The following is a 27,757-nucleotide window of genomic DNA, read 5'->3' on the forward strand; positions in this document are numbered from 1 at the left end:
AAATCTTTACATTCTGTTAACTTATTTTCATGTTAAAAAAAAAAAAAGAATAGTATGAAATAGAATCAATAATAGACAGGGTAAAAGTGCTCTAAATTTTGGGGGGGGGGGTTATTACTGGAAAAAATGTTAGGGTAAAGAAGTTAATGTTTGTGGCAGAAAGATGCCTTGAAAATAACCAGAGGTATTTCTTACAATTACCTAACAACAAGAAGATTGTTCCTAGAGGGAGCCCATGGAAAGAAGCAGAATAAACTTAGTTATTAATGTATGCTAGGTCAGTAACATACAAAGAAATTATGAGTTAGGCAGAGAAAACCACAAAAACAAAACTGCAAAACATCCTTTTGTTTTATTTCTTTTCATACAAATAAGCTTTTCCAGAAAGAGAATGCACGAGTCTGAAAAAACACAGTAAAAAATTGGACACCTTCAAAGGAAAAGCCATAGGATGGGTTAGACTAGAAAACATGCCTTACAGAGAAATACATCCAATCTGTTCAGGTCATCAGACTGGGTTTTAAGATCATAGCCTGTAAGCACTGGTATGGGAAGAAAGCGTAAGATAATAAAGGGTGGTGTGGGTTTTTTAATCAGATTAAGTAATAATGTGCTACAATAGCTGGAAAGTGAAGCTAGACAAATTCAAACAAAAAAAGTGCACATTTTTAACAAGGATGAAACAATTCCCAAGGAAACCACTAACCCTATGAAGGTAACAGACCCTCTACCAACTTCAATCTTTACGAATAGCTCAGATGCACTAGGAGGACTTTTTTTGGCTGCATGATCTAGTGGAAGGTGTCCCTGCCCATGGCAGAGGGGTTGGAACTAGATGATCTTTAAAGTCCCTTCCCACCCAAACCATTCTATGATTCTACAATTATAGTGGCAGACATAGGCTAGGTGATTACAGAGGACACCAGCTATTGATGGAAGTAGCACTGATTCTGCCTTGAAGCAGTAAGAAGAGTTCACACAAATTGCGTTTCTGGGTTTATCACCAAAATAGGAGCCTCCATCTGAGAGACATGGACATACAGGTACAAGAGCTTTTACTGTAACTCTGGCCTATTTGCAGACTTCAGAGATGAAATCAGTGTAGAGGTGATGTACTTGTAAAGATCCTTAGCACCACAGAGGTCAGTCAGGACGAACGTACCTGTGCTCCACCTTGGCTGCTCCAAGCTGTAAAGTTGTTGAACTGCACAGGTCTGTTTGGGCTGTCTGGCAAATATTCTGGGTGCACCAGCAACCCATACCTGTTTAAGAAAGCAGGTAAAGGAGACTGTTTCTTTACAGTGCATGTATTCATGAGCATGTTTTCCTACTCATCATCTTGATATTTAAAATTTTAAATCTATAACACTTCTCTGCATCATACCTTATCATTTAATCCAAAATAAAAAACTGGTGGTTAGCAATAATTATTTTAAGCATCTGATCATGCTGGAGAGCATCCTTAAAATTTCTTTTCAAGTATTTTCAGAATTAGCCATGCCAGGGCTAACAACCAGCGTGCAGTACCACTGACAGGTGCTCTGCAAAACACCCCCACCATGCTCATGAGCTTTCAACCAGTGTTGGCTTCAGATGAGCCCGACATGAATCTGGACAGATAAGGATTTTCTAGCTCTTGGATTCAGCCAACTTGGAGTACACTCCAAGTGCAAGGGCTCCTGAATGCAGTCCTTGGATTGACCTTCTCAGAGATTTTAAATCCAGATTAATATGCAGATTTCCTCAAAATTCAGGTGACTCCATCCACTGACTTTTAGCACAATATCATTTTTTTACTATCGTTTCTGGTTTAGGGAAGTACAGGCAAAAATTCTTGTGAATAGCCATTCCTGGATGCTACAGGAATAACTGTTATATGTAATGTCTGACACACTTACAGCACGTTTTATCCCATTGGGCTTGCAAAGTGTTTAGTCTCCATTTCAATCTACTTAATCAGAGGCCAAACTCTAAGGGTTGAACATTCATGCTGCTATGGCATAAGGCATCTGGAGGTAAGAAATGCCACTCCAGGTTGTCTCAGCCAGCATCATGTCTCTAATGGTGGCCTGCAGGAGGTGTTAAAGGAGGAGTGTAAGAAAGAAATCACCTATCTGTTCTCCTGCATGCCACCGTCTTCTTCTCAAAATGCCTAGTATACTTAAAAATGAGCTTTCAATTCAACACAAGTGCATGCTTCAGTGCTTTGCTGTTAAATGGTTGATGAGGAAATGTGTTAAATGTGGCACCTTAAACTACATCAGGATCATTTAAACAAGGGAGTAAAGTAGAGGAGCTTGTTACCAGCACAGGCAAATGATGCAAGTTAACAAATTGGGCTTGTGAATTAAGAGGAAGGACCATATTGAAGCTACTAAGGAAACCATTTGCAATCAGGCATTGAAAATCAGCCCCAACCACATCACTGTCAAACACTGATTCTGCTCTGCTGTGGAGAGCTCTGCTTACAAGAGAGGAAGCCCTTAAAAGTGTGGAAAATAATAAAAAAAAAAAAGTCTGAAGGGAGGGGAAAAGCCTTTTCTGCTCATCACTGCAGTTATAGTTAGCACTAACATGCACAGAATGAAAATCTCCTCAACCAAAAATCCCCAAGTACCTTGTGCAGGAGTGAGCTATGTTCTCACTGAAGGACAGGAGAGGCATTTTGGATGGTCCCTCAGGGGAGAGATGAAAGAAATAGCCGTACCCAGCAGCACACACTGTGTTACCCTGCAGAGAAGCATATGTGACTGTGAAGAAAAGACTACCACAGATTTCTGGAAGTTAAAATAAACTTAAGAAAAACCCAAATTAAAATCCCAGCTGAGGTCCATTCAAATTCTGGTAAGTCTGGCTGGCAGAAGCTGGTACCTTGTTTCTGTGTCCTCAATCTTGTCCTGTTTTCATTCTATCTTTGGGCCAGTCTTAAAAAAAAACCTGTTCTCAAGCCAGGCAACAAGTGTTGGCCAAGCAATAGAAACAAATGACAGAATTGCAGTAATTCTTCAAAATGTAGGTAAGAGAAAAGGTGTGTGGAAAACTCCTTACCCCTATAAAATCCTTTCTAAGCAGGAAGACAGTGCCATGAAAGAAAAGCAAATTGCAAACTGCTCAGTTTATCGATTTACTTCTCAATCCATACCTTTCTGATACCTCCCAAAGCGAATACAGGAAAAGGAAACAACATTGGTGCAAAAAAGCGAGACCCACTAAAAGTCAAGAGAAAACAGAGAATTGCATCTTCAGGATATGTCAGTGGCTGAACAGCTAAACTTACTCAGACCTGTGGTAAATTACTTGCTTTGAGTTGTTTTTAACAGGGTAAGTGAATAACCATGGGAAGATGCGTTGTAAGTTATTGTCACTTAATATCTCTTAATGAAGAAATTATGGAGTTGCATTCTTTGTATTATTGCAAGAGGTGAAAAGTAAGTGAGCCTTAAATTAGGCGTTTAGTACTTACAGAGTCTAGCAAGTGGGTTATGTGGATTATATACAGTGGGTTAGGAGCCTTTCTACTCTAGGGAAAAAAACCTGCTCGTAACTGCTTCATTTAGACAGCAGCCAAACCTAGTTGGTTTTGGATGGTGTCCATATAGCAGCTAACGTGTGCATCTGGGCATGATCCCTCTCACCTACCTTAGATGCATACAAATTTGATGCTGAAGTCCAGGCTGATAAAGCTAGGCTCCTTTTCCAGGAAAAAAATAAGGCATAGGCATGTCCAGAGGGCAATTCTTCTGGTCTATTCTTAGATAAGATTAATTGCTCTCTGGAGGTATCTAGTTCTCTAAGGGAGTCTAAGATGAGCTTTACTGCAGCTGTAGGAAGAAGGACTGACACCCACCACTACCGTTCATTGGTCACCGGACAGTGTTAAAACACTAATGACTTTTTGGTCCCTGATGGTCCAAATCAAAGCCAAGCCTGATGACCTAGAGGTGAAAGCCTCCATAGGGCAATTACTTTCTTCTGACCCATCCAAGTGTGTTCCCCGCAGTTGTGATCTCTGACATCTGTCAAGCACCAAAGAAGTATCAATACCCAAAGCACTGCTTTCTCTATCCCCTGGTAAAACTACTGCTTTTTCCAAAAGTGCAGCCACAGACCCTTTTCCTTTAACAAAATACTTCTGCAGTCCGGTCACATTATTTCCAGGATCTTTTACTTGCGACTCCAATCATGCGTTCTACAGATGATTCATAAGGAAAAAACCTGCATATTTATTCAGCCAGCTAGTGGCTGGAGGGCAGGGGTTTTAGGCAAGCAGGGAATTTTGTGTGGAAATCAATTCTTTGTGGAAGTCAGTATATTATGAATGTCCGTGCAACCAAAATTCCAGAGAGAAATTACCTCCCTGAGCATGCCAAATACCTGGAGGTATGCATTGCAAGTCAGTAAAATAAAGTGGCTGACGTTTTAAGTGTCTCTTAAGCGTACAACACGGATAATGTAAATATTTCATGAATTTCTTTTAGATAACCAGGGCTCAAACTGTTGACCTTAAAGATGACATTAAAGCTCTGGAAAGTGTGCCCAGCACAGCTCCCCCAGTTTCAGAACCCGGCAGGATGCAAGGAGTACCCCCAATGGGTCCACTTCAATGTGCACTCACCTTGCAGAAGGTTTTAGAAAAGATCTCAGTAGGGATGAAATGATGAGAAATAATCAATGCCAAACAGATGCAGCCTCACCTCTTTGGTACTGTGGAGAATGGCTGGGTTGGGTGATACTGGGAAACAAATTCATTTATCAACAGCATGACCATCAGTCACTCCTCTGACATGGAAACACTGGCTGATCTCCACCCCGCTCATTCATTTAAGCTGTTTACCAGTCCTCAACACCATGGCAAGAAAGGAAAGGGAGGATGCTTGTTGAATTTCTTAAACCCAGTCTGGACGTTATGCATAAGCACTGCATGCTCGCTCTGGGATTTAAGGGCATTGAGTCTTTATAAATAGCAAGTTACTACAAAAGGTCAAAGATCCACTGGGCCAAGAGAACCAAGAGAAGAAGATAAGAAACTACTCTTTTTTTTTTTTTTTTCCCCCTTTTTTTTTCCCCCTGCACACAAAAATAAAACCAAGGATGTAGGGCATGCACTTTAGTGACAAAAGAGCCAACATCAAAGAGGGGCATCTTCAGTTCCTCATGCTGATAGCATTTAAAAGGCACAAAACCAGCCTGCTAGTGAAATTGTCTTATGACACTGAGAAGTGATAACCAGGACTTCCATATTTTATTTAAAAAAAAAAAAATACCAACCTTGCTATAATCATTTTGCCCTTATACTGTATGAGTATAAAATTTTATCTAACACCCTGATTCACAAATGCACTTAAGAGCTTAAGTCAAATGGAAACCAGTGGGAATTGGGTCTCCGAATGTCTTTGTAGTCTCAGGTTTGAGTGACTGCTGTGTCCCAATTTCAACACCGTTTAGGAGACCACTGATTTTCAAGGAAATTTAAGCTCTTCAGTCACCGATGCAAATTTAGGGCTCCCAAGTAAATTGAGTAGTTATGAAAATATTATTGCAGAGCTCACTGTGGAAAGCTTAACCCATCATGCACAGAAGAGGTAACACAGTCTGGACCTAGAGCTGTAATCCTTGCCTTAAAGATTGCAGCCTGTAAGTTTAAAACCAGTAATTGAAAGATGGCAATCTGAAAACACACAAAAAAAAAAAACCAAGCAGAAAACCCAGCAATGACCTAACATTAAAATCTAGAGGGGGAAATGTCTATTCTGTGTCATGGCTTGGAAACCAAGCAGTAGGAAGATGAGCCTTTCCCATTACACTCTTCAAACCTTCCTATTGCATTAAGATTATAAATAACGAAAAAGCAATACCCCGTTCCTGAACAATTTGACCAAATCAAAGGCGCTGAAACCCTGTAACATCGTAATTTTGGTGCTGGACCAGCACCCCTTGTATTTACTCATTATTATCGTGCTAAGAAAAAGTCCACAAGACACAGGTGTTTTGCTTGGCAGAAATATGACTTTTTCTCGTAATATCCATGTCCTTTCATGTCTTCTGCTGAGCACTGCTCGGTACTGTAGAACAGTAAGTGCAGCTAATAATAGTTTTAAGCTAGACAACTTCTTCATATTTTCCTTTTGCTGCTGCAACGCCTCAAATAGCTCACTCCAAGAGACTGCTGGCAACAAGGTTCATCAGCAACCCTTCAAGGGCCATCTGCTATTCTGCCTTGAGTAGCACACCTCTGGAGAGCAGACTTAACCCTGATGTTTGGGTACACAGCCACAGACACAGCTTTGGGCATGTCTATGAAGACACGTGAACCGAGCGAGCTAAACAAATGTGCTGAAAGCCTACCACAGTCAGTTCACACGTACCCGTAGAGATAATTGCAGCAAACCTTTTCAAAAGCTGAGCCACTGGCGATTGAGTAGACAGCTCCAGGGTAAGTCAGTGCATGATAGTACAAAACTCTGTGTTTAGTGGAGCTGAAATTCATGTGATTCTGCCTAGTTGTTGTATTTTTAACCATATTTGATGGTCTTAAAAATGATAAATATGCCCTTGAGGGAATTGCAGAAAAGTCCTCTCCTTCTTCCTAAGTACTATTGTCTTCATACTAACATAGGAAATGTGTTGGTCTCTTTTTCACCTTCAAATTTAGGTGCAATTCTTTCCTCTTAGAACAGAAGCCCAGGGGGTGACTAGGTCTTCACATACAGTTAATAATTGGTTTGGTTTCTGTGGGTTAGCAATAGAACAGATTAGGATTTTTTTTTTTTTTTTTTTTTTTTTTTGAGGAATATGTACTTTTGTCACAACTGAAACTGTGGTAAGAAAGGTCAGTTTCAATGAAATTCCAGACTTAAAATAGTTGAGAAGGAAAAATGATTTGAAATCACGGAAAATCATATTTTTCCCCCATGAAACATATAAGAGTGACTCTTTATTCTGAAATGTAAGTGACTTGAATAAGACAAAAAAAGTATGAACTAAAAGAAAGCATCAGAGAATTAGTGAACAAAAAGATTTTTACAGAGCTCAACTTTTTGATGTGAGGGTTGTTATTCTGTTAGCTTTTTAAGAGTTCAATGTTTCATCACTATTTAGAATAGAGAAGCTTCTTTTTTTTTAAATCAATGTCATTTTCATAGGACTGGGAAAACATTCTCTTTCTCAGCCTGGAATGCAAATCTTGGACTGTACATAAGTTGTCATTTTAAAGCCAGACAGAGGTGCATTTGATACTGCTGAATTTTAGTGTGTCATCCATCCATTAAAACCGAGATTTATTTTTTTTATAATGACAGAAGTAGGAAAAAATTCTAGAGAAGCTGAGCCTAAACTTTTTTCCAGTTTTTATGAATCCATGAGTATTCGAAAATAAAACAACTTTTTCAAGTATCCCAGGATGAAGGATCTCACTGCAATATTTCATTCCACTCAAGTGCAGTAAAATTTTCAGTAGTAAATTTGCCCATTAATATAATTTATTTTGTAATATGCACTTGTTTTAATATCCTATCACAAGCACACTTTCTGACAGCTCAGCCAAGAAGCAAATGCTGTGTATATGATCTCCCAGATAAATGAAGCTCCATATCTTTCTGAAAGGAAATGTTATGTTTTATACCTGAACTTCTCACCTTGATGTGATTGTCAGGAGCCGTGACGTAGATCCCTGCTGGTGACAGTGTCTCAATGTTGGATAAACCATCTGTTCCAGAAAGGCCAGTCACTATGTTGTTACTTACTCTGTTCCCCTCTTCCAGTCCCTCTCCTTTAAAAAAAAAAAAAAAAAAAAAAAAAAAAAAAAACAAAAAAAAGAGAGAAAAAAAGATAGAAAGAAAGAAAAAAATGAAAAAAAAAAGAAACAGAAATGTAAATATAGTTGGAAACCCTCCATTATGCAAGTCACAGAACTTGCTGGGTTTTGCCCTGCCTGCTTTGCTGGCATGGCCCACCTGGGAATTAGCTTTCCCTGCTAACTGTCCCTGGCTAAATCACTGTTTGAAAAGCACTTAGAAAGCTGTGTTTAACACACAGAAGGCAGCTGTGAGGTGGTCAAAGACTGACATGACTACTCAACACAGTGGTGTACAGCATGGAGACGGAAAGGCTGTGTCCTTCAGAAATGTCAGGAGACCACAAGCATGATCTGATCAACATTGTAAATATGATAAAAAGCAGTTTCTGCCACAAAGAGCTTACACTCTAATGAGATAAAAACAATCAGGGAAAGGAATACTACAATACATCCTCTACAAAGAGGCAATAGAGACCATGATTCTGCAATTCAATATGAACAAGGCCCTGTATCAGGTGTTATACATTAATATAACACCAGCCATACTGTACTCCAGGTTTATGGAGCAAATGAATAAAGGAAATATTGTAAAGAAAATATACAGTTGGGAAAAGAGAGACTCAGTGGGGATGTGGCTCACCCATGCACACATAGCCATGCTTCTGGCAGTACTAGAATTCAAAGTTGTATCTATCTCTTCTGTCTCCATCCACTGCCCTACTTACATGTAAGATAATTTCTAAATAGACTTAAAAACACCTGGTGCAGCTCTGCACAAAAGTGGGGCGTTTGCCCCCATAAGCAATGAAGTATGAGAAGAAAAAGGGAAAATCAATCAAAAAATTGATCACACAACTCAGAATCATGGGGTGCCCCATATCTAGCAACAGGATTGAATTAGGAATTAAAAAAAAAAAAAAAAAGAAATATCCTTTTGAAGTACACCATGAAGAAATGTGCCATCCAACAGCAAAAAGTGGACAGCTGCATACAGGTCAAGCCCGAATAAGGACACATCATATGTCCTCCTGCTCTGGCGTTTTGGAAGCAGAATACAAAGTGGATCATCCCTGTTTGGCCCACATCAGGAGCAAATTAAATCTATTTAGTTTTGTTTATCAAACATAAACGATTATCTTCAACTATACCTGCTCAAGTTCTATTCCAAATACAGATCCTTTCCACAATTATCATTACCCCAAATATAAGCCACTTGCCAGGAAAACCTATGTATTTTTGTTCAGGAGATGGCAGCAATTATTTCTAGCCTTCCTCTTAGTCTTTTGAGCCTTTCTCCATTTTTGGAACAAGATTCGTTTAGGAAATATTTCCTTTCCAGGCTGTATTTACTACAAACAATGCCACTACCAGAGCACAAACAGGATCCTAAAGCAGTCCTTTTGACAGCCATTTAGGTTTCCGAGGTGGCATAAGAGGTCTTGGCTTCCAAGATGAGACCTGGTGTGTCAATTAATTTTAAGCCCAGAGCGACTTTTTATGACTGTCTTGCAAACCCCCTGAAAATAAGGGGTTTAGATGAAATCACTGAGGGAGTCCAATTCTAGAGCTGCAAATAGCCAGCTATAATAAATATTCCTTCACAGGCAACAAAATGATATATAAATTCATCCATCAGACCCTCTGGAGCTGCTGACAGTGAAGCCATTAAAGACATCTTGGGGATAAGGTGTATTCAGGCTGAAACTTCAGTGGAAACATTCAGCCTCAGCACAGAGTCCTTTAACTCAGACACATGTCCTAGCACAAGTGAGCCGAGGTATGCCAGCAGGTTGGAGATCTTGTTCTGCTTCCCCACGGCCTCAAGGCCTCTGTGCATCACCTTGGGCAAGCCGCTGCATCTCTCTGAGCCACCTCTCTTCCTCTGCAAGATGTGTACAATCACTCTCATTTTATAGTCTCTTCCATTTAAATCGTAATCTATCACTTCTCATTATGTTTATATACAGGACCTAGCATAGGGACTCGCTGTGTGTGTGGAACTGCAGGATCAGGACTGATGGCTTTTTTTTCCCCCTCTGTTTATCTTAAAATTGGTCATTTTTATCTCATCTCTGATGGAAAACAAAAATCAAGCTCTATCTTTAGGTACTCAGGCAACATGAGATCCCAGCAGAAGATGCTGCAAGTCAGTCTCCTGATGGTTAGTTAGGAGAAATATTTTGTTGTTTAACATTTTTGTTGCTCCAAGCTCCAATTTATTTAAGTGCTAAATCCTCTGCTTAACTTTTAACATATGTTTTCACTCCATTATCTTCGATGTCAAATGACTGAAGTGAAAGGTAAGTATGCTCCTAAATGCCTCGCTGAACTGGGGTCTTGAATATTGCATAATGGTCCTCTTCCAAAGACAGATAAATCAATGCCCTAAAAAAAAATTAAATCTCCTTCCACTTGTACATTGCAAAAGAAAGGATCCAGATCAAGTGAAGACTGACCTGAACAAACAGAGAGTGTATGGTCAAATGGAAATAGCTGCTAGGAGTTGCATGTGGAATTGTGGGAGCTTTATTCCAGATTCACCGATACCAGAAAACGCAGAAGATGTGATTAATATTCTCAGGGTACAGTTAAGGATCTGCCGTTCTGTCCTCCAAAGACATTTTCATGCAGATGATAATCAGCACGTTGTTGTTACATGTAGGATAAGTATTTTCCTACTTCACTTACCCAGTAGAAGCCCATGGCCTGAAATGTTGTAGAAAATATTACTGTCCACACTAAGGTTTGAGATCCCGGTCAGATGGAGTCCTTGGCCAAAGGAGTCCAAAACACAACAGCTATGTATGTAAGAGCCTGGAAAGAAATGAGTGCTGTCAGCAAAAAGCACACTGAAGCCTGAAGGTTGGGAGAGTTTTTTATTAGCTCCTCATCATTTGATGTTGTGCAATTAATCCTTTTGGCTCTCGTGAGACTGCTCAGTTGCAGCTGCCTACCCTTGCTCACCTGGCAGATCTTTGCCAACAGGAACATTTCAGAAGGGCAGCGAGGACAGGGTAGGTATCTTCTACACCTTGTCTAGCCAGGTGTGGTGACCTGCCCACCGTACTCCAGCATCATGGCTAGTGCTGCCTTCTCTCACCAGATCATCACTCAGTGATGAAGATGGCATTGGGAAGGCAGAAGTGTGAGTTAGCTGGAGGGGAAAGTCCCATCCAGTACTCTTAAACCATTATTCGAGCCCACCTAACTTGCTCCCCAGTCTTCAGAGATCTCATTGCCACTTCCACAGAGACAAATTTTGCACTTACCAGTGACAAAGCCAAAAGAACTTACTATTTTCTTTAATTTTCAGGTAAAAGAATTAAATTTTGACCTATGATACCAAACAGCCTTGAGCCACCTCTGGGCTCCCTCACAGTATATTAGCGCTTTCATTTCCAGAGCTAGAAGTAGCATGCCAACTCAGAGGTGTGGCATAAAAATGAAATACTATTTTAGGAAGAAGCTGCCCAGAGATGCAAAGGAACTGAAGCAACTTAAAGTACTCCATCACGTTTCACTTGGGATTAGGCTACAGGTGACGTTTTCTGACATTTACGAATCCAATTTGTCAACTGACTTGAGGGCTTAGAAGGCTTTTGAGGATATCTGCCCCAGCTTTGGGTAGAAAAAAGTGGACATTTGAGATCATTCCATCCCACCTCCAGTGCAGCCATCTCACCTGCCATCTGTGCGTTGCCAGCAACAGTCAGGGCACTGCAGCGCTGCCGAAATACTTGACCCATGTGGCGGAACTGGACCCCCTCCATCCAGAGCCGACTCGCTTCTCCCTGGAAGGCCTCCACAATCACGACAGCCCCCAGGTCCCGAGACCCCAGCTGCCTCTCACTTCGCTCGTACAGACACCTGGAGCTACCTAGAATACAACCCGACGAGAGCTGTCAGCATTACTTCTCCATGGTGACCATGGGATGTGCTGAGTGCCCCAAGCAACATCGTGAGACCCACCACATCGACCGCATCGCCAGCAGTGATCTTAAACATGGGCCCAAAGACAAATAGCCACAGCATATTTAATACTCCCTCTAAATACTCTCATGTTTCCTTCCCTAAGAGTCTGGACATTTTTTGAGGAACATATATTAAAACCAGCAGGAAGCTCTGGTAGTTTTATGCCTTGGAAAGTTTCTTGTATTCAATTTTCAATAGTCCTATGCGTGGGGAAGATGGATTTGACATTGATTTACCTTGGGTGAGGTTCTTGAAAAGGAGATTGGGCACGGATGTACTGAACTAAACTGAAGTGAGAACATTTTGAAAATTCTTTAAAACTCTTGCTCTCCCCACTGTCCCTGCAGATGGGCGAGGAACTCTTACTACCCACAGTCTGAAGACAAGGGAAGTAAATCGTAGGGCTGGAGAAGGAATCGAGATTCCTGAAAGGCATCCTTCCACGGGTCTCTGCTTAGGCTATTTTGGTGCAAGGGGATTCAGGCTACGGATGTGCAACTTGGGTTTGTTCATTGGAGGTGCAGAGGGGATTTCAAATTCTGGCACTGCCTGCTTATGCTCAGTAATGCTCATTTTTCTTTTAAAGAAGGTAAATTAACCACAGAAAACACTGCCCACTCATCTTCTGGTGACTCCTCTGAGAAATCCTCCTATCCTTTAACTCAAATAAAAACCTCAAATGGTTAGCACATTTCAGAGACTATATTTATGAGTTCCACAGAAAATGGACCATAAATCTATGAGTAATATAAGCAGTTGGCTGCTGGATTTCAAATGGAGTCTTGTGTCACAGTCTGAAAGCCCAAGGCATTTTATTTTTAAAGGAAACCTTACAACTGGGTTGCCAGATAACCTAACTCTCCTCAAATTATAATAACTGTGTCTGATTCTGCTTCCTCATCAGCTGGTGTAAATCAGGAAGCCACCTGTAAAACTTCATGGTCTTCCATACAAATAAAACTAAAGGAGAACCAAGATACCTAGTATTGTTTCACCAGTGTTACTATATGCTACAAGAAACCATCACCTGTTTTTTTCCCTTGATATCCCTAAACACCGAACAACATCTCAATATTTTACACTAAAGAGTACAAACAGCATTGGGCTGTTTTGTTTTCACTTCTTCTTAAAGTGACTAAATAGTAAACACAATTAAAAATTTAATATATTATGTACACTGAAACATGTTTTCAGAAGATACTTTCTTTTTTACACCCTTAGGCTCAGGCAAAACTAAAGGGTCTTTCCCAAGATGACTTGAAACAACAATGTGAAAATAATACATTGGAGATATTACAATGAAATGCAGTTCAGCTCCCAAGACTTCACACTTCAATGTCAAACAATGTTTGGAAAGATAAACTCACTTTCCTGGTGCTGGTATGTCTCAAAGTTACCCTATTAAGAAAGATTTCTAATACACAGTGATACAACAATGTGATTTTGATGGAGCAATTTTCCTCCTCAGCACATTTCTGTGAAAAAAAGACCTCCTCACCTCGTGTAACACCTGCTTTGGCACACTGTCTGAGGTGTGACATCCTCTCCACTGTGATATTTCCTTGAACAACAACCCTTCTGCTAATCAGGGCCACCACAGCACTCAGAGACAGACTTTGGCCATTCACCCATCCCTCTCCAATGCTGTGGGAGTACCTAGGGAAAGACAAAAAAGGCACAAACACATCTGCACCTGCCAGATGGCAAGAATGATGTTTACCCTCAGCTTATGACTCCAACTGCCCAAATCCAGAGCTGGGTTCACTCCTTACCACAGACAGTGGCATATCCAGCATACCTATGTATATTGGCTAGATATATTGTTCCTTGGCTGATGCTTATTTTCATCCTTCTGTCTCTCAAGCTCAAAAATTTTCCTTAGATTGTGTATGCTTACACCAAAATATTTCAGTCTTTGAATTTCCTTCATCTTCCCAAAACATATTTTGGTGAAAAACATCAGCACTTTCTTCCTCAAGCCCCAAATATTGTTGAAAATGATACCATTAATCTTCCTGGGCACTGGATTTGGGTTGCCTCCCAAATAGCTAACATGTTTCAACACTGGGGCTCCAGGTGATGATGATAAGGAGCACAGTTTTTCCAAGATCTACATGTGCAGAAGACGAAGAGATCATAAGGCTCACTGAAAACACAAAAGCAGTATTTCCAAACTGAAGTAATTTACTTTGAGTGTGTTGTTAATCATCTTATGTAAATCAGTCAAGAAGAGAGGATTTTTTTATTTTTTTTTTAACAGAAGTCAGACACTTTTTGTGAAACAACTCCAGCTTCTGAAGAAATTAACAATGCTGGAAAATCTTTGTCAGCCCTATGCTACTGGACTGTACTGGCCATCGGTGTTTTCTGCTTCAAAGGTTTTCTGAGTTCATGGTTATGATACAAAATTTAAACATAGTCAGAAACATTCAGGACTGAACGTCCACTAGCTTTAGGGAGAGCGAGGAACCGAAATATCTCTGACCACTTTTATTAAAGGGATTTATATAGTTATTATGTCCCACAGGAAACTGCAAATCCTCACCTTGACGAAATTTTCCCCTAGTTTAGCTCTCTGCTATAGAAATCCCCTTGGCCTTTGAAAGTGTACCTGAGCGGTGATCTAAGGTACAGCTCTGTGTTGTTCACAGACTCGATAACAGCCACTTCTTCTTGCTGCTGTGCATCTCCAAGGCCCGTCCTTCCCACCATGATTTCATCACCGGGTTGCCAGTCAACAGGATCCTGAAGCACTAGTAGTCTATCATTAGCATGAGCTGATGATTTCAAGTGTGTGAAAGCTGCTTTGGGCATCCAGCCTGGGAGGAAAAAAAAAAAGGCAAGTCAATCAACATAAAAAAAACAGGAGCTGCATGCTTAGAAAACACTGCCTCACTGGGATGATCCCACAGTCATTCATTTCTTTTTGATGCTGTGTAGGAGAGACAGGATTAACGCTACAAAATAGGATTTGTGCACATCTGCTTGGATCAGAAATGCAGCGCTTTCCAAACAACATCTTCATTTCATATCTTTTGTCTTTATTGCTCCCAAAAAGCTGAAAAAACATGCTGGAAAGAAGTTTACTCAACAGGCAGTGGGAGCTGAGGTTCAGTTTCCTTCCTCCAAAGTGGCTTCTCTATATGAGAAACTTTCTTTTTAAGCACCCTTTATAACCGAGGGAGACAAGCAGTCTCTACAGGGACCATTCTCCTTTTCTGAATGCAAAGAGCACTTTGAATTATCAGATACACCAGCCAAGCGACCACAACAACGTGCAGTGAATCTAGGCTCACAAGCAATTTGTGTTCACAAAAACATGCTTCTATCAGTAACATTTCAGTGACATATGGAAAGACAAATATCTCCAGTTTCAAAAACTTTTAAGAGCGATTACAGATTGCTCAGGTAGCAACACAAGGTCATCTCAAAACTGTCTCAAATGGAGGATCCAAAACGAGGGGTCATTTTCTGAAATCTTGGGTTAGGTGGCTTAAACATTTCTTATGAGAAGAATTTACTTCAGCCTTTTTCATCCAAAAGCAGAAATAACATCACATGCTATTTTAAATCTTGTAACTTTGATTTTTTTCCAGAAAACTCAAATCTCAGAAAATACTGCTGAAACATATTCTTGGTGAGGCCTTAGTCTGGCTAGACCTGAAAACATATTTTCAACTTTAAGGTGAAGGTGAGGTGAAGGTCACGTAACATCCTTTGGGATGGAGATGGGACACAAGTTTGGCAAGCAGCATGAATACACAGGCCAGCACGACTGCAAGATGAAGAAGAACCCCTTGCATCAGCAGCCTTAGGCCATCACTGGAAGGCAATAGCAAGGTTGCAACAGCAGTTTCCCAAATTCCCTCCTCTTCATGTCTCAAGCCTTCAAAAGACTGATTAACAAATAAGAAGGCAGTGACAGCTTAAAGAAGAAAACCCTAAAACATGAGAAGTGTGATATGCTTGCTATTCAAGAACTGTTTAGATTATGTGTATTCAAGGTAAAGTTTATCTAGTTTAAGATTCTGATTACAATAGAGGATGCTTAAGGAGTGTTTGGATAATAGCCAAGGCATCAGATAATGGACATGTCAGAGTCACAGATTTGTTAACGAAGGACATACATCCTCCTTCTGCATTGAGAAAACGAGGGGTTGCCAAGAGAAACAAAGACCCTGGTGTCCTCAGATGAGGCATGCCCATAGGAGGACAAAATGAGGAGGGGGATTCTTCCCCAAATGACCCCTGAAGATCACCAGAGACCCCTGCACAGGCGTAGAAGACTCTGGGATGATTGCTCAAGAGAACACCACATCACGCTTGCTCAACATAATGAATATGCCATAGTTAGGTGGAACATACGTATTAGATAAGCTTGGTGTTTTAACTAGAGTGTGTAAGTATGGACTGAAAACCTCAGTAGGGGTGCTTGATTTGTGGAAATCTTCTACCTCGCACCTTGTGCAGAATAAAGCAAAGTCTTCTCTCTAAACGTACTTTGTGTGTTTTGGGAGTTACTTTCTGATCAGGTAGCAATACTACCAAGTCTGTGTACAACAAGCCCCAGCAATGAAACATCTTGCCATTTCACCCTCCCATCTTCACTTCATGAAGTTTGCTTTAAGTCTCGACATGTCTTTTTGCCTAGGTCCTGTGAGATCCAACACACTGAACGCCATCCAGGGACAGCACGTGCCTCAGGCACCCACCTTTAGTACATTTTTCCTTCCCTCCTTTGCAATAGATCATAATTTACCTTTAGTCCTGCCGTGGTTTCAGCCCAGCCGGTAACAAAGCACCACGCAGCCTCTTGCTCACCTCCCCCCTGCCATGATGGCATGAGGAGAAAATATAAAGGCAGGCTCGTGGGTTGAGATAAGGACAAGGAGGGATCACTCACCACTTATGATCATGGGTAAAAGACAGGCTCAGCTTGGGGAAGAAACAAAATCAACTTAATTTACTAACAATCAAATCAGAACAAGGATATTAGGAAGTAAAACCCAACCTGAAAACACCTTCCCCGCCACCCTCTGGCCTTCCCGCCTCAGCCCCACTCCCGGTTCTCTCTCCCCAGGGAACAGGGGACGGGGGTTGGGGTCGGTTCCTCATATGCTGTCTCTGCCGCTCCTTCCTCCTCAGGGGGAGGAGGACTCCGCACTCCTCCCCTGCTCCACTGTGGGCTCCTCTCTCCCCGGGCTGCAGGTGGGCCTCCGCTCCCCGGCTCCCCTCCGTGGGCCGGGGACGGACGGCCTGCCGCCTCACTGCGGGCTGAGGGGGCAGCCCCTCCTGCCCACCTTCCTCACTCACCTCAGGATCTGCAGAGGGGTTCCTCTCACATTCCAATCTCCCTACTCACTGCAGGTTCCCCTTCTTAAATCCGATCTCCCAGAAACGCTACCACCGTCGCTGACGGGCTCGGCCTGGGCCAGCAGCGGGTCTGACTTGGAGCCTGTGAGAAGCTTCTAGCAGCTTGTCACAGGAGCCAGCCCTGCAGCCCCTCTACCACTACCAAAACCCCACCACACAAACCCAAAACAAGCCCACAACAAGTTACTGTCCTCCCTGGTTGGACTATAGAAAAGGAGTAACACCAGAAATCACTGAAGGTAGAAGTTGCATCCAATAAATCATTGTGAAATTATTTTAAGCAAGAAGAAAGCTTCTCTTTCTCCATATCCTGTTTCAGTTTCTCATTGTTTATAATCTAGTGTCCCAATTCTTACCTTAATGAAGATGGAAATAAGAAGCAGCACCTCCAAGTCAATAAATTCACAGCGTAATGAAAAAAAGGAAGAATCAAGTCTTTATACTCTGTCATCTTGAAGTATATTTGAGCACCTGCTCTGTGTGCCAGTGATGGTCATCTAAACATAGCTGAGATACTTCTGCCTTAATATCTTTTCTTTTTTTTTCTGAAAGCAGACTTGAAATTTCTCAACTTACAGCTAAGCAGATCTCCCAGACATCCTTCACTTAATGTGCTTCAGTTCATATCATGGAACTGTTTTGGAATGCATCAAATGGATTTTCTTCAGGCAAAACTAATGCAGAAACTCTGGTTGCAGAAACTTTGCAGCTCAGAAAGCCAACCGTATCCTGGGTTGCATCAAAAGCAGTGTGACCAGCAGGTCGAAGGAGGGGATTCTCCCCCTCTACTCCACTCTCATGAGACCCCACCTGGAGTTCTGTGTTCAGCTCTGGGGCCCCCAGCATGAGAAGAACATGGACCTGTTGGTGCAAGCCCAGAGGAGGCCACGAAGATGATCCAAGGGCTGGAGCACCTCTGCTATGAGGACAGGCTGAGAGAGTTGGGGTTGTTCAGCCTGGAGAAGAGAAGGCTCCAGTGAGACCTTACAGCAGCCTTCTAGTACTTAAAGGGGGCCAACAAGAAAGCCAGAGAGGGAATTTTACAAGGACCTGTAGTGAAAGGACAAGGGGTAATGGCTTTAATCTGAAAGAGAGCAGATTTAGATTAGATGTAAGGAAGAAGCTTTTCACTGTGAGGGTGGTGAGGCACTGGAACAGGTTGCCCAGTGAAGCTGTGGCTGCCCCATCCCTGGCAGTGTTCAAGCCCAGGCTGGATGGGGCTTTGAGTAGCCTGGTCTAGTGGAAGGTGTCCCTGCCCGTGGCAGGGGGGGTGGAACTAGGTGACCTTTAAGGTCCCTTCCAACCCAAACCATTCTATGATTCTGTGATAAGCTGTAATGCAGTAGGACATATAATACACTTTGGACGCTAATGGAACCAGGCTAGAATGACCCTCCAGTAACCCCCAAAACACATACAGTGTGGACCCTGCATCCTCAGCACCTACATCTTTCACTCTACAGACCTGCTTCTATCGGGCCACACTGTTTTCTGATGTAGACATAGCCAAAGCACACCTTGCACCATTCACAAGCACAGACATCAAAGAGTTTCCCTGTGAGACCTCATCCTCAACACAGCTTTAGCCAGCTCAAAAAAAACCCTCTTGATATCAGCCTATGTGCATTCTTTTACTAGCAGCAGTCTCATCATCTTTATTCATTTACCTTCTTTCATTGAGAGATCCTCGTGAATTTTTAGGACTCACATAAAAGCGAACGACTGACAGCAGCCATCTGCATGTTGAGCAGCAGACAATTTTTCTCCAGCTCTGGACATTTTGTTTATAGTTCTGATTTGTGTGCATGTGTTAATGTGTGTTTGCCTGCATCTGTGGCCAGACACACAACTGACTCCTATTGTGTACATCTGTCACACACATACTACAGCAGCACTGCTGGGCAACAACTCTCATCATTAAGAAGTGCAAACCACCATTCTGCATTCAAAATATGCTCTAATGGAAAAGGCTTGTTTCAAGCTTTTTTTCCTCTTCCAAGCTCTGAAAAAAATTTTTTTTAAGGAAAATCCTCTCAAGATTTTTTTTATTCTAAAAGAAGAGTGTTCAAGGTATCCAAATATAGCCCCCTTTTTTCCTTTTTCTTTTTTGACTTCTTACTGTGCTCTCACAGCCTCCCTCTCTGTCTCCCATTCCACAGTCTGTTTTACCTTCTTCCTGACAATTTAGGTGGGGTGGGGTATTTCTTTGTATGTGTAAGATCTACTTCCAATTTCCAATACTTTTAGTATATATGGGGGGGGGGGGGGGGGGGGAAGTAGCAGATTCCTCTTTCCTTGCTTTGCATTTATATTCCCACATACAACACCACCTGCAGATAAACTCTCCTTTACTCTAAGCAGCATGAGTGACACACAGGATTTGGTCAGTGATAGTTTTCTGCTCAATTCACCAAGCAGGGACCATAACTGAGGCTTCTTTGCCTTAACTATAACATATTCCTAGTGCTATGGTTTGGTGAGAGCCCATCATATGCTGAGTGTTGATTTTAAGTGCCTAAACATGTAATTTTGGATGTACGATTGGCCTCTATCTGCTGTTCCAGAAAGACATTGGTCTGACGCAAGTCCCTTGTCCTATCTGCCAGACCCATATAGATACCTTGGATACCATTCAGCATGCCTGAAATGGTCCTTTATATTAACTCTCAGGTAACTGAACAGCTAGCAGACAGCCAAATCAAATTGTTCCTTCTTGAAGAACTTTCCAGGCTTCTGCTCACCTACCAGGGTTGGGCTGGCTGGACAGGGTACACCACTTTCCAGAGGCACTTCTACGCCCAGCTTTTAAATGGGGAGGTGAAATGTGCTGATGAACATGTCAGGAGGGAACGATCTCCAGCTGGGACACAACCTGCATTTCCCAGAGGTCTTCTGCAGCTTCTCTGCTTCAAAGAACCAATGGACTCTCTACAGAGATAATGAATAGCTCAAGGGCATTCCCTGGAACAAAGATCCCTGTCTCTGCAATCTGCAGGACCACCCTTTGGAAGCCCAGAGCCCTCTTTCTTGTTTCCCCTTGAAAACAAACTCTATTTCAGATAAAACATGCAAGGTTCATAAAATAACCTTTGGTGATTGGGACTGCGCTGTGCAACAGGTAAATAAATGACTTGTTTGAGAGTAGAAGGTTTAAAAGACCAACAGCTGTGGTATATTTAAATTATTTCTTCCCCCAAAAAGTACTGCAAGCAGAAACACTCAAAAGTGCTGAAAAATAGATGAATCTGTATAACTCCTTAATTATTGAACTCATATTTAATAATTAACTATGCCTAGATTGGAAAAAAAACACATATCTTGAGATCTAAAGCAGAAGTGCCTTCATGTTAAAGGGACAGGACAGAGCCTTTAGACTTGAAATGCTATTGCAGGCAAAGAAAGAATTGAACATTTTACTAAATTACTTAACAGGAACACCCTTAAATGCTGAGCAGAGCAGAACTGTGTTATCAAATGGCAACCTAAAACTGCAAGTGACTTGAAAGCAAATTCTGAAGTGAATTAATCACAAATTGTAGCATAAGGAACATCTTGGCCCCAGGACACTGGTTTATGCTTCCTATTGGAAGCATGATGTGAAGAGGCAGTCTTTTATAGACCTGGCAAAACTATTATGAACAAGGCAATTCTGATGGGTACAATGCCACTCTCTTTTCTAAGTTAAGTAGAGAAGAAGAAGAAAAGTACAAATTTAATTTCTTACACCCCCTACCACAAAACAATTTATAAATCGATGTAGGATGCTGTATGACCCCACTAACCGATTTCACCTAGTCCTAAGTAGTTCAACTGGAGATAAGAATTTGACCTTTACAGAAATGTCTTAGAATCTCCAGGGTTACAAGAAAGTCTGTCTACAGTAGGCAAAGTGTGGATTGTACTGAGTGTTGCAGGTTTAGATAAATTAGGTCATTATTTATGATCCTCTGATCACAAAAGACATGAATATCATTTCCTCTTCCAGGTCTACACTGGGTGCCTCAATGGGTTTTGAATATTTAAACTGGGTGTTGGAGAGCTATCTCTGGTCATTCAGCTTTGAAAGCAGAAGCTGCTGCAGTTGGAAACACTGAAATAGAGGGTTCTGAAAAACAAGGACTACAGGCTAGGGAGAGGCAGTTGTAAGCTAATTAATTAGGAGACCCATCCTATAGTCAATGGGAAAAATAGGCTCCTGGGGAGCCTATACACTCTGAATCACCTTCTGGAGGAGTTTCTCTGTTCCACTACAAGCTCAGGAGAGTTGTCTCCTAATTCAGGCAGGGGGATTGCCCTGAAGTGACTCAGAAGCACTTCAGTGACCAAGGAGCCTTGGAAATTCCAGCTGCCCTGACTAGTGGCTGCCCCTACAGAGCTACAAGTTTCCTTGGGTCTGAACGGATGCACAGACCTGTGCTCCCCTGATCACTGATTCCCTCCTCTCGTTTATAATCCCTGAGCACATTTCCAGTCTTTCTGTCGGCATTACAAAGCAGAAAGGGAGAGAGGGAGAGACAAAAAAAGCAGTGGTATTGATCTCTGCTGAGAAAGACCACTCCAGATCCCACTTCTTATCCCAGTGGGAAATTTTGTTTTAGACAAAACAACTCCTTTAAAGTTTCTGTTTGTCAGACCGGACAGTTATGAAGTGTTGAAGTGTTCATTTTACCCATTCCTTGTAAACTTATGAAAAAAATCACCTCTTGCCCACTGCCTTAGAATGCCTTCCAGCTTCCACCAGAAGAGAAAATCAGATTGACACTCGTCACCAAAGGAGGTGCATAGTTTGTAATCTGTTATTTGTACTAAAGTTAAGACCCACCATGCTAGATACTCTGCACGTGCAGATAGCTAGGGCCAGACTTAATGGGAGTCTCTCCACTGGATATAGACAAGTCCTACCACAGCACCCATTGACCTGAGGAGCCTACAGTTGGGTGCTTCCCTCCATGCAAACATGGGTGAGACCTTCACAAGAGAAAGTTATTAATCTCATTGTACACAAAGGAAGGTGCGGAGGAGATGAAGAAGGGTTAAGTGGCTTGTCTGGGGTTACACAAGTATCTGGGGTAAATCTGGGAAGTGAGTTTCCTCTGAGCCAGCCCAGTTTCTCAAAAATTAAGCCTCCTATTCTGGCTAGGAATAATATAACATATCTAAAAACCAACACTTAGACTCTTGTTAGCATTTTCAGTTACTGCTCACTGTTCAGATATTAGCTCCAGAGGCAGGTGGCTGAATTGCATCTACTCAAATGCCTTGTATCATTTTACAAGAAAGGGAAACTGAGTCAGTTCAAACAGATAAACTGAAAAGCAGCTAGTTTGCCCTGGTCTGAGAAGCAGATCAAAACCAAAAGAGGAGGTCAGAGCCCCCTGAGTCACTTCCAGCTCTCTGCCAGGACACCATGAGGTGTTTGATACCACAGTTACCAATCTCCATCCTCCAGGGAATAATTTTCCAGACAACAGCTCTCCTTTGAACTGAGAGTGATCCATTAAATTCCAGCCTTTTTTCAGTCTCCAACAGCCACTGCCAGCACACTTCTCTTCCTGTTGATCCACCGCTTCTTTCTTTTCAGCTTCTTATAGCTCCTGTCCTTCACCTCTCCCAATCTCTCCTAGAGGGCAATTCCAGTCTACAGATAAATCTCACAGCCTTGCCCTTTCTCCTGTCATTCCTTCAAACCTGTTCCCTTCCTCCTTTCTGTGTCTCAGTCTGATGCCGCATGTCCCAGACTACTACTTCTCTTCCTCACATAGCTTCAGGAATGTATGGGGCATGGGCAGAGAAAACTGACTGTTAACCAGTTCTCCAGCTGATTTGTGAAGGCATGTGGCTTGAGCATCCAGCCTTAGGCAGAGTGATTTTTTCAGCCTGCTTTGCCCAAGTTCTCATTTCTTCCATCCACAGATTCAGCTTCCACGACTCTTTTTATGCTTCCAGGTCTTCCTGTTAGGTTCTGCTGCGTAGGTCCCAATTCGTGGTCTGCCTTCTTCCAAGTTTTCCCTCAATCTGTACTTTTTCTGTCTACTGTTTTCCTTCTGGAGAATGTTCCTTTGGACTCCTGACTTCTCTTTCACTTCATCCAAGGCTGCTGACACCACTTCTTTCTTCCAGCCACACTGTCCTTTGGGTGCTGTGTTCCAAGACTAACGTTCAGTCATCTAGTTATATACACCTTCATATTTCTCCCTGTGAGTTTCTCAATTTCCACCTCTGCTTCTCCTCTTTGTCTCCAACTCTCTTCCCAACCCACAGGCTGTCTTGGGATCAGTCTGTATATGAACAAAATGTGTGCTCACCTCTGCTAAGCATTTGTGGTCACCAGCTTCTCGCACATCTACAACATATCAATGCAATGGTGACGCATATAGAGAGAGTCTTTAGGTCTTCTCATTCTTCAACTCAGCTTCTTCCATAAGGCTGTCCTGTGGTGCTGTTGTTTTTTCCAGCATTTTCAGAGTTACTGGCCATAATCTTTCAACTTTGTTAGTTTGTTTCCAGAACATGCTTCTTCAAGATACAACAGTCCTTCCCTGCAGTATATTCAGCACAGGCACTCTTCTGTGTCCAAGTTATCCTCTTGCAATCTGCATCCACAGATGCATTCCTGTTCTTACTCTGGTGGCAACCAGAAGGCATTTGAAACCTCAGATCTCACTGCCTAATGATTTCCCTAACGACCAGTTTGCTCTGAAAGGAACTTTTGCCTTTCACACATTTCTATTTAGTTAGATGGATTCCACCTTACATCTATGGGATGGTCCAGGTCTAAGAATTTACATGACTAGGTGACATGCTGCTTAGATGAAAACCAGATGCCCCTGACCTGAAAACAAGACTTTTTGGAGTATACGTTGTCACCTAACTTTAGACACCCAGGGAACCTCCTAACCAAGCCTGACAGCAACCAGTATGAGGCACATCCAGAGTTAGGCAGAGCTGGAGAGTCTGGCTTATGCACGGGATTGTTGGTAGAAACTAAGACTCCTTAAATGGGTTTTCAGAGGACTGGTTCCAGCCCTAAGCCTGCCATGGGACCGTTGGTCTTTCTCCCCAAAGTTGTTTAAATGTTCTAAACAATTTCCTTTTCTGGCATGGGACAGCAGGCTTTGAACCCTTCTCCTCTGACTACACAGGGCCAGCATCCTGCTGCATCTCATCTTCGCTCCTATTTACTACAAATTAATTAACTTGGGTTATGAACACACAGTTTGTTTGTAGTGTTGACAAACTGTAAAGCTCTTTTACACCTTTTGACAGTTTATTGGCGCTTTAAAGTTGAGGTAATGAGATCCCTTTATACCACAAAAGGAATTTACAAGAACTGCAGGGCTCAGACACACAATCTACTTACTGTGACTATACAAGTTATACTGCAGATAATCTGTCAATCTGTTGCAGCTACATTGTAAATCTTTAGTGTAAACGAGAATAAGATCTTTCAATTGCCATGAACAAAGTGAAAAGAAACAAGCAGTTTACATTCCCCAAAACGAAAATAATTTTGCAAGAGATGGAGTTAAAAATGTAATTCAATGGATTATAGCTATGATTAAAAAAAAAGAAGAAGAAAAAAAACCCAGTAATACAACACAATTTACTGCAGCATTTCAGGTGTCAGACTGCCTAAGGAATCCAGCCTCCTCTCCACTGTCTAGTCCCTTATTATTCCCTTTTCCTTATCCAAATTGCACTGCCTACTCAAACTTAGCTTGGTCATTCCTAAAAGTTCCAAATGTCAAAGTGATAAATGGCAATACAGCCATTGGAAATGGGTGCTTCAGAAAATAATTTTTTAAAAAATATATTGTTGGGTTAAGGACAGAGACTTTTTCCTGCTGCTGCTTCAGTTAATAAAACAAACCATAAAAATAATAAGATACAAAAGTCCTTAAGTTAAAAGGAATAGAAAATCTTTTCCAGAAAGCCTCCATAGTCAGGATAGCACACAGCTGTGCCTCTGTAGATCTCTATGGTCAAATGGACCTTAAAGTCCCAGATCTTTAATTAAGGACCTGGCAAAATTCTTTCATCAAACTTGGATTTGATGAGGACTTTTTTAGAAAAATGCCACAGCTACCCCAACTCTTGCAGTGACTAGTCCAGTCACTGGCCATGAAGCATAGGGAATCAGAAAAGGAAGAATGAGAGCTGTTTCCCTCTGTTTTCATATGTGTTTAAAAACAATTCCCCTGAACTGTGAGCCCTCAGTCCTCTGGACTTGAAGGTTTCCAGCTTACTTTTGTTCTCTGTTAATTCCACTCCTAGGTATATTCCTTAAGCATTTGTGCAACCTTTCTAGCTTGTTTTGCAATGAGAGGAGATTGGTTTTTATTTTTTTCCTGCTATGCAGCTTAGAAAGACAGGGATGTCTCTGCCTGAAACTGGGAGATGTCTTTCCACCCCCGTACAGTCCTGCAGGACAAACTGCTGTGTGTGGGCAGCTCCTGGGGAGATGCAGACAGCTTTCCTGCCACTGCCAGTGCAGAAAGCTTTTCATTCATGCCCTGAAGTAAAATAGGAGGTCCTTTCTAATTTATAACTGCTCATTAACCCTTAGGACACCCAAGAGTTTATCAGCTTTTTGACTGCTGCAGCAGCCTCAGTGCTGGGCGCTCAGGATCACGTTGGCTATTTTAGATTGGATTTGAGCAAGGGCTCAAAACGGAGCTTGTCTGATGTCCCCGTTGTGTGGGACGAAACCCAGGCTCAGGCACACGCTTTACACAAGTAATGGGCAGACCGAGACAAGAAATTTGGACCTACCCCATCCCCTCACGTAGGTCCTTATGCACAGAGCCACCACGTGCCATCTCACTTGCGGCACCATCGTGTGCTTGGCCCTGGGCAGAGGTCTTCGTGGAGAGGGTCCGACGCTGCGTACCACCGAGGCAGGGGATCGGGGTGCTGCCACTGCAACGTGAGGACATGTGATTTTTCCAGCAGTTATTTTCTGTTCGTGCACTGGGAATGCACAGAAGTGAGTCACGGCTCAGCTTTTTAACATCAGCTTTTAACCTGTTTGGTGGCCCTCTCATCCAAGGCCCAAGGTAGACACAACTTCAGTATCTCTCTGATTTCTTCCACTTCTCATGAAAATAGGGGTGGTGCTTCCCCATTATACATGGGTTCTGGAGGATGAAATCCAAGTCTACAACTAGCCAGATGTGATTTCACTTCAAATTCAAATGAGGCCAAACCTTCAACATCTTCCACAGTGTAAAAATTCCACAAAAAAATTACTTTTGGAACTATTACACTTTTTTGACTAATGTCACTTTGGGGTGTTTAGGAGTTTTGATTTTTATTCTGTACAACATTGCATTTCAATAGTGTAGAAAAGTTGACATGAAACAGATATAATATTAAAAATAATATTATGAAAGTCTAGATGAAAGCAAAATAATAGAATTAAACACCTTTTCCTTCTCCCAATGGGGAAAAAAAATCTGATATTTTCCAAACAAGAGGACAAAGTGAATAATTTTTATTTTCTCCAGTAGGAAATATCCTTGAAAGTGACCTAGTCCTGCTGAATGTTTCCCTTTTGTGAAACTACAGTTTTCACCTAAACCATGTCCACCTAAATATTTTTGAACAGCATCCTCAAGAAAGCAAGGAGTATCTTACTGAGGACGGGAAGAGCTATGTGATTAACCAGGTCTATGGAAACTCTCATCGTTGCTCTTTTCTGACACATTACATCGCAGAAGAAGTACCTTCCCTGTGTGCTGTCCCATAAATGCACACATTTCCAAACGTTTCCTTTAATCGGAGGTTACCCAGTCACTTTTTAAAGCCACATCAGTCCAGAAAGGAAAGGGGAAGATTTTCCCAGTTCCTGCGATGCCTTTGCATAAACCAGCAAGCCTGACACAAAAACCACGCTCCGCCCCTGAAAATAGCTCACAACCAAAGGTGCAACGCAGGAAAACCTCTTTAAACTGACACCGGGAACAAACTGCTTCAAATGCAGCAGCCAACTACCGCGCGATCCCATCGCGAGCTGCACACAGCTGTTAACATTTTGCATTATTGCCAGTTAATCTCCCGCGCTGCTGCCGAACGAGACGGGGAATGTCTGCCCGCAGGAGCGGGTACGCAGGGCGGCACGACCATTTAAATGCTAAGATCGGTTCGCTACATCCCCGGCACGCGATGAAAGAGAATTAGACACGCGGGAAAAGCGAAGATGAGCCCAAACAGAGGGTCCCTGCCTGGCTCAGCCTGCAGCCCTGAGAAAACCCAGATCTGGGTCCAGGCTTCTCAGTTTGCCAAACTTTGCAGGCTTTCTCCCATCTGGGGTGGAAATTCACCCTGGTTTTGTTGTTGGTTGCTTCTCTTCCTCCAGCCAATCTCCCGGTTGTAGTTGGGGCCAGAATTGGAAGGGGCATCTCAATGTTATATTCAGAGTTTTAAAAGAGGTGACTATTTCATCCCACAAAAAGCCTCCACATTTTTAGTAACCCATGGACCTCCCCCTGTCAAGAAACACATGCTAATACATTAGCTATACTCTATTTATATCACATATCATATTTATCATATATAAGCACCCATCTCTCAGTCCCCTTTACATCACATGTCTTCCTCATTAAGATCAGCACCAAA

At 42.1% G+C, this 27,757-nt stretch overlaps 1 protein-coding gene across 1 annotated transcript in view; it reads right to left on the reverse strand.

Moving 5' to 3' along the window:
* PKHD1 (PKHD1 ciliary IPT domain containing fibrocystin/polyductin) overlaps positions 1-27,757 on the reverse strand; it is a 260,367-nt gene that overhangs the window by 129,953 nt on the left and 102,657 nt on the right. Inside the window, exons 37-43 of the mRNA XM_049818774.1 lie at positions 14,379-14,586; positions 13,266-13,423; positions 11,478-11,672; positions 10,484-10,609; positions 7,635-7,768; positions 2,618-2,730; positions 1,163-1,262 (exon numbers count right to left, since the gene is read on the reverse strand). Of these exons, the coding sequence (XP_049674731.1) occupies positions 1,163-1,262; positions 2,618-2,730; positions 7,635-7,768; positions 10,484-10,609; positions 11,478-11,672; positions 13,266-13,423; positions 14,379-14,586 (1,034 nt within the window). The remainder of the gene's footprint in view (positions 1-1,162; positions 1,263-2,617; positions 2,731-7,634; positions 7,769-10,483; positions 10,610-11,477; positions 11,673-13,265; positions 13,424-14,378; positions 14,587-27,757) is intronic.

This window comes from Accipiter gentilis, chromosome 16 (assembly GCF_929443795.1).
Source record: "Accipiter gentilis chromosome 16, bAccGen1.1, whole genome shotgun sequence".
NCBI classification, from domain to species: Eukaryota; Metazoa; Chordata; class Aves; order Accipitriformes; family Accipitridae; genus Astur; species Astur gentilis.